We start from the raw sequence: 17,975 nt of genomic DNA, 5'->3' as shown, positions 1-17,975 counted from the left end.
TTCCCTACAGATGTTCTTCCATGTATGTGTAAAATCCTTTGCTTTTATGTAATTTGTCTCTGCTTATTGTAGGGGGGTTGGACTAGATGACCTTTAGAGGTCTTCTCCAATCCAAGACATTCTACGATAATAAATTATTTTTAAAAATATTAAAATGAACCTACTCGGGAAATATGGCTGATCCCAAATGAGAGAGTTCTTCATCTTCAATTGTGAAGCCATTACAATTAACCTAAGGAACAAGAGAAAGAGACTAGCTCAACTTCTGGTCAGCTAAGTACTCCACACTCACACATCACGTTCTCATACTTCAAAGTCAACGGCGACAATTCACTTACAATTCTCTTTTCACTTCACCAGTGCTCACAGGGAGCTACATGACATCTCAAAAAGGGAAGTGAAGGATAAAGGCCCTATCTAAAAGAATGTTCAGGACACTGAGAAATTGGCAGTCCAATACTTATACCTGCACTGGACACAACATCTAGGGCACTGCTCCTTGGAATGCCAACCAGGAGAAACAGGGCTTGAGAAAAGTGCTAGAAAGTGTCAGACAAAGCAAGACCATTGACGACACAAAACAAAGCCTGATTCTGAGGGGGCAAAGGGACTTCACTTGTCCATAACATAGGCCAAAGCAGAACTACACATGCAAGCAGCAATATAGGGGTGAACGGCAGCAAACTCTGTCAGGTTGGAGCAGTACAGAGCTTTGATGGAGCATATGCTAGAGACCTGCCACAATGACATCTATTATTGAGGGCTGCACATATCAGCTACAGCTAAAGCACCTATCAAGAACAACAAAGGCAGTGAGAAAGACTTGAATCTAATGAAGACATAGAATAGGAGGGGACAGAAAAAGGACAGAGTGAGAGGAAGTGTATTCCTAATTTAAGCAGACAAAGGATCAAAAGACCTTGTTCACTAATCTTTTTTATATAATAGATTCAAGCAGGTTTTAAAACCTTCTCCCTCTTTATTCTCACTAAACAAGAGACTCTTACAGGAGTTTCAGCTCTGTTTCATGTGGTTTGTGTGACTTTAAATAATAAAAATGCATCTCAATCAAGTACTTTATTCCACTTTAGCTGCGAGTCACATACATGCCAACATAAAGAAAACCCTCACCCCATTCACCACCATCTCCCTGCCATCATCAAGATGTTCACAGAAGCATCAGAAAAGCACTAAAACAACTACTGTCATGTGGCCAAGCCCAGCTGAAGCTACAACGGGCACAGGATCAGTCAAGCAAGTAAAAAGTAAGTATTTGTTCTGGAAGGGCAAAAGTTGACAACAAACACTACAAACAATGATAAACCCCACAAGCTGGAATGCAGCTCAGATTGGATTTTAAAAATATGCAAATAGCTCCCAAAGCCACTCCTCAGGTATCCACTGCTCAGGATGAGTTCACAATTAAGGAAAGTGTCCTGTTTCTCTGACTTACTGGTGCCTTTGTTATCTTTGCTTGATCTTTATCCTGATGCTTTTAGGAAAGTAGCATCCAAAAGCTGTCTTTCAAGGTGAGCATTCTACTGCCCTAGCCAATATATGAGCACACCTGAATCAAAACCAAAACATGATTGCTGAATACAAAAACAATAGGAGGGAAAGACTTATATCAATAACAAGTAAGAACATAAGCCTACAAAGGCTGACACTAAGAACAGCTTGATGGTTCTTAATCACAGGGAAATATTTAAAAACATGTAATGAGTTATCATCAACTACCCTCCATTAAGCAAGAGACAACCCACTTCTTGAATGCATCATACTAGAAATTACACAAGAGGAAGAACTGGAAGGGCTGAGATACCACTAGTTTCACCAGATGAACGCATGACTAAAAAAGGGAATGTGGAAGGAGTAAAGAGAGAAAAACTAGAGCTCAGGGTTGTTCCCAATGGTGGAAAAAAGAATGTGCAAAAGGAGACACAAAATTACACAATTATGTCTTCAAGGAAAGGATAAGATGCTGGAACTTGAGAAAAGAGAGAAACTTAAGAGTACGACAAGGTGAGACTGAGGAGCAAGAGCACCAGTCTTGAGAGCTATGCTCTATAGGGACAAAAGAGGGTAAAATGATAGCAAGAGCTGGGGAAGGGAGCAATGAAACGTAAGGATGAGTAAAATTTTTGGTCCACTTAAAAGGGCCAACTACACCTCTGTTGAGTAAAGAAACAACATCAGGCCAATCTCACAAAAAGCAGAGAGCAAGGAGTCAGAGCTATCCAAATCCCAGATGGCTGCCCTGAGCCACAGAGAGAAAGAATGCCAAATAGAGAAGCAAAGTAGACAACATGAGACCAGAGAAAGCATTGAAGCAAAACAAAGGAGCAGCAGTGTAACCATACTATTTGTTTTAGGTCAAGTTGACTGATTATTAGGAAACGTGTTTGTATATATCAACTACAGACATGCCTCTGCTTCTTCAAAAATGATTTATGCCAAGCTAAAACTTAAGAAGGTTGTGAGCTGTAAAATACTTCTGAGGGACATCCAGATAACCTTTGGAGACTTTAGCTCAAAAAATTGCAATGTCTACAGTGGCAACTAGTTGCGTGATGATCAGGAAGAGGTTAACATGTTATCTAAGGGTGACCTTAGACATCTACAGAAAAGAAGAGATGAAATATCAAATCTGGGAGTCAGCAGTTTGCAGAAGTCAGTTAAAATACAATGACCTGATGGAGCTGGTCCAGGACATGACACTAAGTGAAAGTAATTATAGCCAAAATAATGTAATCTTCAGGGATTCTGACTACATTCTTAACAAAAATATTCAGAAACATCACAAGAAACTGGATGCACTGATGTCCTTAAAGTACCCCTCTGACAAATATAAATTGTTAAGTCTTCAAAACAGAAAAAAAACCCAAACCTTTTAATTGAAGGGAAATTAGAATTTAATTAGAAACAAAATAATGGCTGATAAGCAGATGCTAAACACGCTAAAGAAGAATTCCCCTACAGAATAGCAGTACCTTGGTATTAAGGCAATAGTAACACTGCTTCCTTCTTGGTAGATGCCCAGCTCTACCAACCAGGGTATTGCCATCTCAGCTTTCATCACAGCAGCCAACATACGCCTCCTTCTCAAAAAAAAAAACAACCAAAAACTTTTTACTGGGACATTTAAGTTTAAAACTAGCTGATTTTGAAGTACAGAAGGAAAAAGAAGAAAACAGATCTTTCAGTGCTCCCCTGGTGTGTCATTCCATCCACTAAAATACATTCAATTTAGGTGCATATAAAAAAAGAGACGACACATTTCAGAAGTTATCTAACAAGACATCCTGCCTTTCCTTCATCTCTCCAGATGACCAAACTACCTGACTGCATTTAAAAGCCTCATACAAGATAAAAGTTCCAGACTGCTCTTTCTACTCCTCTGATGTTTACTCCTTGTGAAGGTCAAACACAATGATGACCTGACCAGCAAGGATTTCCACAAGTCTGAAGCCTGAATGAAGGTTTTGACTCTGCAGGGTCTCAGACTAGCAGCTTTCCACAGTTGCATTATGCTTGGCCCACAAGAAGCCTAACTTTGACTGGGTCTAACACAGGCTGTTTCCCCTTTTCTTCAGTGTTTGAGAAACGCCTCATAGCAAGTTTGCAGACAAGAGTCTCTACTGAAATCATGTCCAGTCACTTCTTGTCAAGGAGGTGGATCTTGTCCTTCAAGCACACTCAGCTCTCCTCAAGACAAGCAAAGAGCTACCATTTCCATTGCCATTAACATTTTTCCCCTTTCACAAAAGCTAAAATCCTACAGCACTAACCACCTAAGCAGGCTGTGTTCTAGCCAACTTACTTGTGCAAAGAGAACTACAAGGGCAGCATTGTCAGGGTATTCCAAGTGCTTTGAGTAAAAGTGATGAAGAGCAGCAATGTCGTTCTGAATCAGCTCTCTCTTTTCATTGTCTAGTTTGTCAAGGTCTGTGGACAAAGAATACATTCCATTTCAGTAACAGGAACATGCCCCATGAACTGCAGCTAGATTCAGGTTAGAACAGGCCTGGACTTAAACCCATCAAGGAACAGCTACTTTTTAAAGTACTGCAAGAAGTGTCTGCTCTTCCATAAACATAATGCTACTTCTGCCAAAGCCACACATGCACTACAAGAACATGCAGGATTTAAAAGCATACTCTAACATCTTTACATTAGCAGGTAACCGGACACAGATTTCCCTTTCTTGGGAGAAGGGTTGCAGAGTTTAAAATGCATTTGTCAACCCTAGCAAACAGACCAGCCAGTCCTGGCCCTCTAGAAGCCTATAAGCTGTGGGTAGCCATCCTCAGTTGTTTAACATGACTTTAGGATCTACCTGAGAATGCCCATGTCTCCATGGACTGGAAGGTCATCATGAACAGAGGTATCTTTAAGTTGCAGATATCTGAGGATACATCAGTGGAAATGTCCTGGCAGACCTGCCAAGTGTATTCCCTTGTAGGTTTGTTGAGAGATTTAGCCTCAGGACCACAATAGATTCTAGCCAAAGCTATGACCACTTAACCTTTTTCTGCCTGATTCATGCTAGGTGATTACTACTCATGGCACCTTCTGTCTCCTCAAAAGCAGTGTTGGAAAGTTTTTTTTTTCTTAATCCTCTCTCACAGTGGCAGTATCACCAGCTCAGCCCCGCTCTAAGACAGCCATCAAGTTAGCAATTTTCCCTCTCCAACTCAAAATAATAGCAGAGAGAAAAACATAAAGGAAGAGAAAAGGCTGCAAAACAGTGAAAGAAGAGGGAAAGATTTCTAAGAGCAGATGTGAATGACAGGACAGCCACAAAAAATACTGAGGAAAATGAAGTGGGACAACTTGATAAGAATTAGGACAAACTAGAAATAAGAAATTTTGAGCTTCCAATTGACAGTCAGATGCCTTTCTGTCTCCTGTGCAGGGTGTTGCAAAGAGTAAGGCAACTGCTGAACATAGCAAGTGTGCTAAGAGAGGAGGAGAGTCAACAAGGCAGAAGGAACACGGGGACCTTACTAAAAAAACCAGAAACAACAAGGGCTCTTAGAGGACAAGAGGGACATTTCAACAGAAAATAATTTCAGCCTTTCAGCTCCCAAATAAAATACTGAAGACAAGCTGCAATGCAGAAGAATATACAGGAATTACTTCAGCAGTTACCCATTCTCCTCAACCTCCCAAACCTACTAACCTACCTGTAAAAATTATCCCTGCCTCCCCAGTTGTTGCAACAGCTGTGATAGGAACTTTTGTCCAGGAAGCAAACAAGTCTATAATCTCACTATGCTTAGTTATGCTGCTACCTCCAGTCCTGGAAATTACTGCATTTATTCAACATTTTATATAGCATTTTGGAAACCAACAGAGTAAGAAATGTAAATACACAAACCTATTGCCTCCTTGTATATTAAACCCAGCATCATGAAAGAAAAACAATAGGCCAGTGAAATCAGTGCCAGGATCATTACTAGTCCCTTAGTTGCTCAATTTCTAACTCTCCCTCACCAGACATCAACAATAGCATTTCACTTAAAAGCAAGGCATTGCCTCATCTCCTTCCTTGGATTACTTTGGAGCATTTAGGACACAGAATTTCAACACAATCATATATAACATGTCAGATTTGACTGGCAGTGACAGATACTAAAGCAGAGTCCAGAGGGTTCTGCAATTAGCCCCTTAGTCATTGTCACCATCAAGCAACTGTGCTGTCTCTGATTTTATGCCTCCTGGTAACAAATACCAGCTATTTTAGTTTTACAACATTAAAATTCTCAAAAGACACTAGAGTACCAAAAAAGCCATGAGACAGATGTATGCTACTTAACTGGTTCTGTCTAGGTTTTCACCCTTGTTTCACAACCCCCACAAGCGACAAAAAAATCCACAAAAAACAAGAAAGAAAACTGCACATTCAAAAATCGAAGAACCACAATTCTCTGTTTACTCCCTTCCTCCAACAGGAGTGGGATGCTAAAAAAGGGTTTGGTGCAGAGAGGCCAGGGGATAAAGTAAATAATGAACATAGATTACTGCCTCTGTTTACCTGCAAGCTTTTTTTACTTACGTGATTCAAACTCTTTTACAGCAAGCAGCTTCTCTGACTGTGTTCTTTCCGGGTGAGTTTTCTAGCAATAATGGGAAAAAAACAACAAAAATGTATTGTAATGTTTTAAGTTGGCAGTTTTGTCTACTAATTCATAAGGTGAGAACTCCTACCTCTAAAACAAACTCAAATCCATACTGTATGGAATTTACAGAAGTTGATGAACAGCAATGAGTTAAACTGACTGCCCTTAGTAAAACCATGGAAATACTCCCCTTACACAAAATTAGGCAGTCAAAGATTAACTCCTCTCAAATTTATAAACAAAAACTGAACAGTATTTTTAATATGTCATTTGCTTTGTTCTAGACACCCAGAAAGTCGCTAACAATAGCAAGCAGGCAGGAGACAGGCTTTGCTTTGAGGAAAGTGAATAAACTGACTGTTGACAGAGTTCAAAAGCAATGCTCCATTGTTGGCCTAAGGCCACTTCTTTGTAATCTTGGCCATTAAATATGGCTTTGCAGGTGGCCCAGCAGCTGAGGTTCAGGGACTATGGTTTGCATATTTAGCTTCTAGATGACATGCAGGGTTCTCCCCCCTCCCTGTAAGCGATAAAAGCACAAATTTATTTCAATGACTTTTTGTCATTAAACATTTGATTTTGTTTGTGAATCACCACCAAACCCCACTTTAATTAAGTCACACACATCTATTCACACACACATCTACACACACAGCAAGAATGCAGCTACCTTCCCAGCAGGCCACCAAAATCCTCACTACATACAGTATCCAGGTTGCCCTTGTCACTTAAACAGACCTCAATCACGAAAATATGCTTCAAAGAGGATTTGTTTTTTGTGGAGAGAGTTTACAGCTATATAAAGATATACAACAAAATAACCTTGAAACTCATGAGTCCTGTTTCCTCCCTGTAATGACTTGTGTTATCCTCCGTATCCATACAGCTAGGGAACATTGAAATGCAGGTTCACATTGCAATCTTATTTCCTTACTAATAATATTCTTTTTCTCCAAAGACAAGGGCCTGAGATTTCTCTCAATCTCTTTATCACCAGTTAACTCCAGTAGTCATAAACATTTATACCTGAATACCTAGGAGGTGTTTTTGACTCACAAAGGTACTGGGAGTTATGTACTACGCAATGTTATGCAGATATAGCTGAAAAATAGTACACAGCAAATGCTTTATAAAGCTATCAGTTCCTGTAGAGAGATAAATTGGGAGCATTTATCAGAATTTAACCATGTCTACCAAGTCTCATTCATCTTTCTCTTCACCAGCATGGGCTTGGTGCCAGTCCACACACGTAATCAAAACCCCCAATATTCTAGAATGAAGGCTGAAACATTAAGTGCATTGTGAAACTATCAGTAAACTTTTTCAGACTCTGTTCAACATACCTTGACCATATGTTAGAGATACACAGCTTAAAACCTCACTAGCATTTTGCTATCTTCTCCCAAAGGTCTCCAGCTGGACTGTGGTGGCCCTGATGCTGCTGCAGTGTTCTGAAGGTCAGTTCGTTCAGCTGCTCATACTCTGTATTACACCCATCTGTACACAGGAAGCTCATGTCCATGTGCTTTGCAAGGACAGTTACTGCCGGTCCATTTTCATTTTCCTGTCTTCCCTGGCACCCAGAGCAGGAACATACCTCCCAAATGCAGCCTCCTGCTCACCTGTTTGGCAAGGATCCTCGCCGTTAGCCTCACAGTCTCTGAGGGATTCCAGTTCTGCCCAAAAGCGCACATAGCGGAACATTCTAGCTTGTGCATTGGCCAGTCTTCCTTCTGAAAATGTAGAAAAAATATATATAAAAAAAAGCCACAAAGATAAAGCAATGAAAAAGAGGATGCAGCAAGTCCTGCCAGATCCTAGAGGTCAAGTGAAATGTGTTTCCTTTAAAAAAAATAAGATGACCCTCACTAAATCTGAACAAAACCTTGAGTCACATTTAAAGGGTACAGCTATCCTGCTTTTTTCAAACAAATTCACAAGGGATGAGTTAAGGTCAGAACATCTTCATTTATTCAATGGAAAAAAAAAAAAGAAGTAAATGACAAAGAAGCAAACAGACAACATGATTTGTAAATCACCGGTTCTTATTGTTCAGATCAAGCATGTGAGGACAGAGTAGGTCTGAGTTTGATGGCTTTATTGGGTTTATTTCCATTTAATACCTTGGCCTCTCATTATGAGATGACCCTGGTGTAACCAGGAGTAATGTGTCTGAAGTCAATGGATTCACAATCACTGTAAGAATCAGTACATGTAAGGTCAAAATCAGACCTCCTGAATTGAATTATCAGATTTTTTCCTTAAATGTTGCAGAATAAGGGTACAGCTAGGCAAAGAAAACACACTAATAAAGACAAACACCTTTTAGTGAAGAATATATAGAAAATTCCTAGCTCAACATACAATACCACTTTGAGTGATGGCACAAGCCACTGGATTTTGACACTGTACATTCCCTCCAAAGCAAGAAAAACTTTCAAAGCTAAGTACAGAATCACAGATTAAGACTCTGCACTGGCACACAGAACCTGGCATGGGCTGTCCACAGATTGCATAAAATTTAATTTTATTTTTTTATTCAAACATGAAAATACTCTTATTTCTACATTCAAGCAATGTCCAGCTACTTTTCTGTCTCATCCCGAACACATATATATAAGTGTATTAGAACAAACCTAGAGGGTTCTGCCTGTATAGGCAGCATCAAGTTTTATTTTCAGACCAGTTGCCAGCCGAAGCAGGACCCCCAGAGTCTCCTGCCTTGGCCAGTCCACTTATTTACTGGTTTTGCAGATCAAAACAGAAGCTGAGATTACTAATTTCTGAGTGAATTAGAAAACCAAACAGTTCTTCCATTGAAAATGGCTGTTTTCGTTGCCCTGGGCATGGACAGCATTAGGCTTTTATTTTATTAGGAAAAGAAAGGTGAACACCCACCCAAGGTTCATGTAGGATTTGAAGCACCACAAGGATATTCAACCCCTCACAAAGTCAGCTGCATTGTCCTTGATATCTCAGTATGGTATTTCCAAAAAACCCCTATGTACAGGCTGACTGAAATTAGCTCCAGCATGAACATTCTAAGAGGACACAGCTATACAGACCAGGAGAATCAAAATAGTATATTACACTGTAACCATGTCATGTGAAATTACGCTCTCAACCGTCTTACAGCTGTCACGCCACAAAATGCTTCCCCTGAGAAGCCTGTTTCCTATGTATGCCCAAGGACCTTTTTCTGGAAAATTCCCAATAGCCCTTGCTTAGGAGTCCACAGGCTAAAGGCTAAACAGAGAGACAGAGGGAGACCTCATTTCTTACTCCTCCTTGCACACCCCCAACATCCACCAGCAAGCCACAAGAAGCAAAGGCACAGAACTTGAAGTTCCATAGTGCCCAAGAACATACACACCTGTTAAATAAACAGGAGTGAGTAACTGATAAAACAAAAAAATTCAAAACACAAAATCATGTGTCTCTCTCAAAGCAGTGTTTTTAAAAATCTGTTTGGTCCCTTTATTCTTTGCCCATTGTTAATTAAAATCTTACCCCAGGCAGAACCATACTGAGTTATATGAACTAATAGGGGGGGCTAAAGGGACAAAATACAGCTGAATTGTGCAAAATGAGATAAAAGCCTGAAACCCACAAGAAGAAAGAGTATTGAGGATGGAGTAATTCCTGGGATGGAAACACTGTGACAGCAGCTTTCCCTGCCGTCACAGCAGGAGTGTATTTTGCATATTTTTTTTTTAAGTAGTTTGAATTATAACAGGTAGTATTGTTCTAGCTGAATGCCTAATGCTGCATTAACAGTATTTTCTTCCTATTTTCATTACATCCACAGTATTTTTCCCTTCATTTGGGAGTGACTGACAACATTTTTGGAAGGGAAAGCTTATGCTTTTCACATCAAAGCATGGAAACAATCTTCTCCACCAAATTCTTCAAAATTATTCCAACATCCAGGACTACTGGATTAATTCCCAGAACACCGACACATAGTTCAATAGAAAAAAAAAAAACACAAACCCAAACAAAAACAACAACAACAAAAAACACAACACAAAAAACAACAAACTAAAAAAAACCAAAACCACACACACACAAGAAAAAAAAACACAATGAACCCAAACAAAAAAATTTAATACTCAAAAAGTAAGACTCAAGTCCAAAGAAATGTCCTCATACCTCCTTCCTGTTGCATTTCACATAATCAAAAAGAAACACAAACACCAGAAAGAAATCCTGGACGGGCCAGTGTAGCAGTTAAGCTCATTTCTTCCAATGCTTAATGTCTGATTATGCTCAAATGGTATCCAGCTATCCAGCTCCTAATCACATTTCAGTGAGGCAATTTCTGGCGTCTGATATCCGGTAAAGTTCTCTGACACAGTTCTTCACCAAGCAGCAAAGGTGCCATACATCTTCACAGCCATCCTTCCCCATCATCATCAACCAAGTGATGGGCTATAGAAGGTGTTTGATTTCTGTGGGTTAATGTACAAAAGGTTCACACAGACATTTATCAAAGAAAACTATATGGAGGAAGTTTTTGCATAGGGGGACAGATACTTCCTCAAGCCAGTCTGAAGCAGGGTGTTGTAGTGTCAGATTCCTCTTGCGCAGAATCACTACAGCAATAATTTAATCTTCTTTTACCTACAGCTCAGCAAAGAAGAGTGGATAATTTCTACAAGACCTCATTTAAAACACATCTGCTTGATGCTAATTTCAGTCAACAACTACATTTTGAGGCTTACTAGCTGGTTAAAAACGTTTCCCTTACTCCAGAAATACCAACTATAGCACTCTTTAACATAATGTGTTAAGAAAAACTTGAAAATACTTTGTCTGAAATATATTTTAAAAAGTCATGACAAAAACATCTGCTTCTGCACTTTGGCTAGCTGATCTCCACTCTGTCTGGGACAAGTAGTAGCTATGTGCAATAACAGAAAGAGGAGCTCCCATAGCTGGTTCTAGTTCACCAGTGCCACAATTGCAACCACACAACCTTCCTACATTTCTCTTAAGAGTGCTTTAGCAGCTAATTTCTGGGAAGAAGAAATGAGCACAGGCCTCCTGCTGTTCAACTAAAATTATTATAATTTAAGAAGTCAAGATCCAAACAACTGCAGATGGGGTATGGAAGCCACTACCCTAATAACAGGCCTGTGCTTCGAGGACGCAACAGTGGAGAGCAGAACAGTATGAATCAGCTGGAAATCACAAACCCTTTTAAAAGGAGAACTGGATTAGGGGCTGGGAAAGGCAAGATGCAGCAAACTCAGGCTACATCCTCAGCTGCATCCAACCAACCCACAGAACATTCAAGGCAAAAAGGAGTGGCAGTGAAGACTGCTACCACTCTCACATGTCCACATCTGAGATTCAGTCTATGCCTATGCAAACATGCAGCTCAATACTGGTCAAATTTAAGGTTACCTATCTTAAAAGCAAAATAATAGACCAAAACAAAAGACACAGTAACACTAACGAAATTGTGCCAAGCACAGAGTGCATGTGTATGTGTGTGCATAGAGAGGCCTAAGGAAACCAGCCACTATACCACTGCAAGACTTTTGTCTTCCAATGTGCCACTGAAGTGTGACACCACCTTTCCTGGGAGTAGAGAAAAGGAATTACACTGCAGCATACCAACACATCTGTGTGTATTTGCACCTCATTTTCAAAAACAGAAATGCCACAAAGGTTGCTCTGAGGCTTCATTCATGAAATGCTTGAAAAGGATTGAAAGGGCCTCAAAACAAGGATACCATGAGGCTCAACAGAGCAACAAACACAGGCAGTGTCACTAATTTTACTTTTGATAACAATGTGATTCTGAAAGAGAAAAAAATCTCATTCAAAAGAAATATACTAGAGACATGAAGATGTTCGCTGTTAAAATATCCGCAATTACGGAAAAGACATGGAAAAAACTGTTTCCTGCTGCATGTTTTTGCACATTTCTCTTATCTCCTTCTTCTGATACGTATCTCCCCACCACTAGAAAGAATTCCTATGCATTGTGGTATAGTAGGGCTTTAAGTAAGACAAGAGTAAGCTCAAAAGAAACTGGTTTTCTACCGAATAAAGTATAGTCTGTGTGATAAATAGTTGTTAAATTGAATTATATTGAACTCTGTTACAGTAATAAGATACAAACCAATATATGAAATCATACTATGTCCTTGTTGGGTAGTGGTAATTTTTAGCTTAACTGAGCAAAGAAAATGTGGATTTACAGAGAAAATTAACTTGAAAATTTAAAAATCAAATGAACAATGCCATAAAAATTCTCAAGTACAGCCCTGTCCTTTTATCAGCATTGCATGAAGAAGTTTCACATCCATGGAGGCAAAAGGGACACATCTGCCGTACATCCCAGTGTTACAAGTTCAGTATAAAGGCACAGATGTCCTTTTTGGCTTTGACAAAGAATTGCTGAACTGCTGAAAAGTACCTTTGAACAAGACAGCGATGAAGATGCAGTGCACATTGTCTGTGCAGCACGTACAGTCAGTGGAGATCAGTTTCTAGAGAATATTATGCTTGAAGGTAACTTTGAAAGAATGTCAAATAATTCAATCTCAGCAACATTCATGAATTTCAGAATGACTCAGAAGGGCCCAAAACATGAAAGACAATGTTAAATCAACTAGCAAGTCAAAAGCCATATGCTTATCACCAGTAAGAGTGAAGTGCTAGTAACCTATACTTGTCATACCATTGTCTAGACATTGCAACATCTTTAAATGCCTTTACCTCCAAGGCATCATACTACACACCAACAGGTAGAAAATATTTCAATGAATTAATTTATCAGACACATAGGCTTTTGCTGAGCATTATCTCCTGCAGTTATAAGGATACTCAGTTTGAACAGTTTATTTTTTTATTCCTGGAATTAAACCAGTAGAAAAAGGGTATTCTTACTGACAAAATAATTATTTTCATAAAATTAAGAATGCAATGCACACACAAGACTTTAATTAGGGCAAAAAGAAAAACCCCTCTTGTTGCTACATATAAAAGCATAACATTCATCAAGGCTGGAAGTCAGGACCAACCACCAGTATGTAGTTCCAACCACCTGCATGGGCAGGGACACCTCCCACTAGATCAGGTCGCCCAAAGCCCCATTCAACCTGGCCTTGAACACTTCCATGGATGGTGCATCCACAACTTCACTGGACAACCTGTTCCAGTGTCTCACCACCCTCGCACTAAAGTATTTCCTCCTCGTGTCTAACCTAAATGTCCTCTCTTCCAGTTTTGATACATTATCCATTGTCCTCTCACTACAAAAGCCCTTGAAAAAAGTCCCTCCTCATCTTTTTCGTAGGCCTCCTTCAGGTACTGGAAGGCTGCTGTGACGTCACCCTGGAGCTTCTCTTCTCCAGGCTGAACAGCTCCAACTCCCTCAGCCTGTAATCTTGCTGTGACAGTTGTGACAGTTACTTGCTTCAAAAACCACTGTGAACTTCATATGGCAAAAGAAGAAACTCTCAATCTCAGATAAAAATCACTAAACAAATTGCTTCGTCCAAATATTTCCTTTTCTCACCTACTTAAGAGCTTCCTAAGAAATAATATAACATGGAAGCATTTCTTACAAATAGGCATTTCTCAAAAATTAATCATGGAATTTCTCTACACTCTCTTTAAAACTCATCCAGATTTCTCTCAAGGGCCTTAAAGACGCTCATACCATAAGTATTCCCTTTCCTCGCAGCAACTGCTGGTTGTCAGTCTTCCAATATTCCATGAACTATGGCAAATTTTGTAAAAAAAAATTATTTATTTTAATTTCTCTTTTATTTATGCAGTGCTTCAAAATTAAAAGGCCATTTTATTCACCCACAATTCACTAAGACACTGTGAGAAACCAGGAACCTGGGGAGGTAACAGAAGGAAAACTAGAGTGGAGGCGCGGCTCATTTTGCAACCTGTGTGATGGAAGCGTAAGATACATCCTCGCAATAAAAGCAGCAGCCGTGTCCACAGTGCTTGGGAACCAAACAGCACAAACCACAGTATCTCAGCTCAGATAAAGGTGACAACAAATACTGTGCACGCATGGACTCAACCGCATGCCACCATATATGAGAAGGTTGGGATTATTTATAGCTAACACGTAATGCATGCCAGACCTTTGGTGACTCAAATCCTTCATGAGCACCATTCCATACTCTGTGCCCAGAGCCACAGATCTTACGTACCTTACAATATTTAACTAGGAATCTAGTTGAGTTTTCACATGTAAACTGCGTAATATTTCTATATAAAGTTGACAGCCCACAAAGGATAAAAAAAATAAATTCTTTCGAAAGATGCTTATTCTGGCTTAAAGTAAAAATGGAATTAAAACTGCATGCAAATGTTTTGGATGTCTTCATATAGCTCTACTTCAGTGCATGCTTATATTTTATTTTTAGGGCCTTTTAAAAGACAAAGTATACAAAGGAATGAAAGTTGCTAGAATGAGTGAGTTTGGGAGAAAGCACAGCTGGTTTCAAATGGTTATGACTACTGTCTGCTATGGCCAATCAGAGTATTTGTAATTATTCAGAAAAAAACCAAAACCAAACAACAAAATCCCCTTAAGATAGCTATTCAGTGACTTGATTTCTCCATTAGACACACTCTCTTACCAGTTTACTGAGCTAATGTTAAATTATACGTTTTGCGCTTAAAGAAAGAAGTAATAAAGACATAATTAGTGGGCTGACAGGCAGCTCTAATCAAAGTCTCAGTGGCACCAAGCCCTGGAGCTACTGATCTTGAAAGAGTCATGCAGACCATGTTCAAATCCTGTAATTGTCCAGTGTACAACCTCATGGTCAGCATCTGTGGGATGCCTAAACTGACTGGACTACTATCAAACAGAGCTACAATTAGACACTATCAACAAACAAAAAAAGGAGTTCAGCAACCCCCATCCTCCTTCCCCCTGCACCCTCACAAATTGCATTACCATACCTGACATTCCACATCACAGTAAAAGGCCTGTTTACATCTTCCACATTTGGACAATCCTTCTTTCCTGAAACAGAAAACACAAGTTATACTCTTCTATAAAGCTGAATGAAATATAAATGTATCCTGTATCACTAACAGAGATGCATGTCCTACCAGGAGCTAATCTAATAACACTACAGTCACCTAAGAGGTCTTTTGCACAATATTTTGCATTTCATAATGAAAACTGTGTTTTATTTAGAACACTGCAACTACAGCTTGAAGTCCATCTTCTGACACTATTTTTAGTTGTTTAAAGTTTCAAAAGCAAGTTTTCCCTAACAACTGTTACTATGCAAAAGCACTCTAGTGTCCTGATAAATTGCTCAGTTTGGAAACAAGTTGTTCTACACTGTTTGACAGACAATGTCATTTTTTACCACTCTACGCTGCATACTTTTCCTTGTTTTCCAGATGTCTCAATTGCTCTGTTTACTTGCTCAGAAATACTAACCCTTTCCTTGTATTCTCCAGTTCCATTGCTTCTCTGTCTGGTCACAGAAAACGTGACCATTGTTTAATGAGTAACCACCTCCCAACACCAAGAAAACATGTTACATCATTAAATACACTGATTTCCTGTCACCACAGAGCCTCCTGCTGCCCTGCCATCCAACACCTGCTCAGATATCTGTGTATTTTAAGGTCATCTAAGGCTTAAACTCTCCTTTATATTTGTATATATCCCAACACAGGGAACTGTCAAAAGGAAGGTCCTTTTCTGCTTCAAGGTGCACGCATTGCAGCAGCTTCCATCAAAAATAGGGAATACGTTATCCAAGACATTACATTTTGCTGTGACAGCAATAGGCATCTCTCAGCAGCATCGAAGACTTTAAAATGTCTACACGCCCTTCCCAGTATAAGTGGCAAAAAAAATTGTCTGAGGCAAGTTCATTGCAATAAAACAAGGGTGAGTGTCCTCGTACAATATGGAAGTGCACAACATTTCAGAGGTCATCGGCACTCTGGTGTCCACAAAGCGCAGCAAGACTTAATATCTTCTGACTGTTCTTGCCAAGTAGAAGGTGCAACGTGAGTCAGGCTAACATGACTCTTGCTGAAGTACCCAGCTAAAGTACAGCTGACTTTCAAGTAACAAATACTACCAGGTGCAAATAGAATGTCCTAGTCTCATTCTACCCATTTTACCCCAACAGTTTTATGATGATTTCAGCAAAGTTTCTCTTCCCAAGACTACAGCTGAGCCCACTTGTAACACTCTTGGCAAGTTCAGCAAGCACAGTCCAGCATCTAGACTGCATTCGTTCAGTGCTAACCCAACAGGGCAGAGATACAAAACATATTTTTGAGCACCGGCAGATCAAGTTACATCACTGAGATTTCTTTCCTCTTAGTAGAACCTGCTCACTCCAGTGTGAGATAGGTTTTGGACTACCTTACTGCAACTGCTATGGTACTACATTCAGTGTATTCCTTGATCACTGTGCTCCTCAAGAGCTCCATGGGAGAAGCTGGCATGGAAAACAAGCAGCATTTAAATACACTGCTCTTGGAGCCAAACTTTAAAAGTTACTTTATGAGACCTAACTACTATCAGTACAGAATTACTTCAGACCAATGGAGCACATAAAGTATTCCCTGGTCCTTTCACACAGGGAAATCTTCTGGATGAGATAAATTAAAAAAAAAACAAAAACCACACAAAAACCAAACAGCTAGTTTCTTTGGCACAGGGGAACTCATGGTAAGTCAAAAGAGAAAAAAAACCCCAACACACAGGGGCTAGGAAAAGACACAGGTGTGAAGAATGAGAGGAAAATCACCTCAGCTCTACAGTTCTTCAGATCCATGGGACTTGCTTCACTGCCCCCACTAGGAACTATCTTGGGTGCTCATATGTAAAGGGAGAAGGTGAATAAAGTGAGTAAGTGGATAATGTAATAAGGAAAGCAAAAGGATAAGGTCAAGACAGAAGAAAATGAAAAGCTTAAGTGAGCTAAGATGACAGGGCAAGAGATGAAAAGACCAACTGGAGTGTAATAATTATATTCTTCAGTCGGCCTCTCAGAGTACATACGCAGGCAATACTTAATGGTAAAAAGAGCCCACGTACAATGGTTGTTTTAATTTACTCAGGCAAACACTAACATTTGCTCCACTTTATAACCAGCTTAGCACTGCGATTCTTCAGGAAGCTGACAGAAAATACTTCAGGAAAGTTATACCTTTGAAAAATGTGGTTTGACATGACACAGTGTCACATCCACAGCTAATTTTCTATCCATATGAAAGGTTTACAGCAACCTCCGTTGGAACCACCGCTCTGGAATAAGCAGAGCAGGTTCCAACCACACAGATGTGCATAAAACCAAGCCCCCGGCAAAGCCATGAAACCAGCAGCAGGCCTGCCAGCAGCGTGTGACTTTAAATGCTCACAACCCCATGGTAACGAAGCAGAAACGCACAGATATTTCTGCATGTTTCATTACTGATATATATACACACATACACATACACATTCCATTCATATACACTGTTCGCTCCACGGAAATTGCGAAGCAGTTCCAGAAACCCTTCTTCCTGGTCAAAACTCCCTTAAGATCAGTGAATGTCACATCACTAGGAAGCCAGATGGATCAGTGAGACGCCCCGTGACAACACGGCCACGCTCTTGCCCACGGAACTGCGAGAGCACGTGAAGAGCAAAACTTTCTTTTTTGCTTTCTTTTCCCTGAGCTTGAAAGCGAGGAAAACCGGGTTCAAAGCTGAAAGCTTCGCCACGGCGCTGCCGCCGGAGCAGACAGAGGCGAAGGAGGAAAGGGCTGCTGGAGCCGAGGGCCAGTACCAAGCCAGCCCTCCGGAGACCCTGACGCCACGACCGGCAGCAGCGGGGCGAGGAGC

At 40.1% G+C, this 17,975-nt stretch overlaps 1 protein-coding gene across 1 annotated transcript in view; it reads right to left on the bottom strand.

The window, feature by feature from the left end:
* SMYD2 (SET and MYND domain containing 2) overlaps positions 1–15,624 on the bottom strand; it is a 26,882-nt gene extending 11,258 nt beyond the window's left edge. Inside the window, exons 1-6 of the mRNA XM_009994797.1 lie at positions 15,565–15,624; positions 15,072–15,164; positions 7,745–7,855; positions 6,059–6,119; positions 3,821–3,945; positions 165–232 (exon numbers count right to left, since the gene is read on the bottom strand). Coding sequence (XP_009993099.1) covers positions 165–232; positions 3,821–3,945; positions 6,059–6,119; positions 7,745–7,855; positions 15,072–15,164; positions 15,565–15,624 — 518 coding nt within the window. The remainder of the gene's footprint in view (positions 1–164; positions 233–3,820; positions 3,946–6,058; positions 6,120–7,744; positions 7,856–15,071; positions 15,165–15,564) is intronic.
* Positions 15,625–17,975: the final 2,351 nt, after the last annotated feature.

This window comes from Chaetura pelagica, unplaced genomic scaffold, assembly GCF_000747805.2.
Source record: "Chaetura pelagica isolate M959 unplaced genomic scaffold, ChaPel_1.0 scaffold2, whole genome shotgun sequence".
NCBI lineage: Eukaryota > Metazoa > Chordata > Aves > Apodiformes > Apodidae > Chaetura > Chaetura pelagica.
Note: the sequence above shows the minus strand (reverse complement) of the source record. Positions and strands in the feature narration are given on the sequence as shown.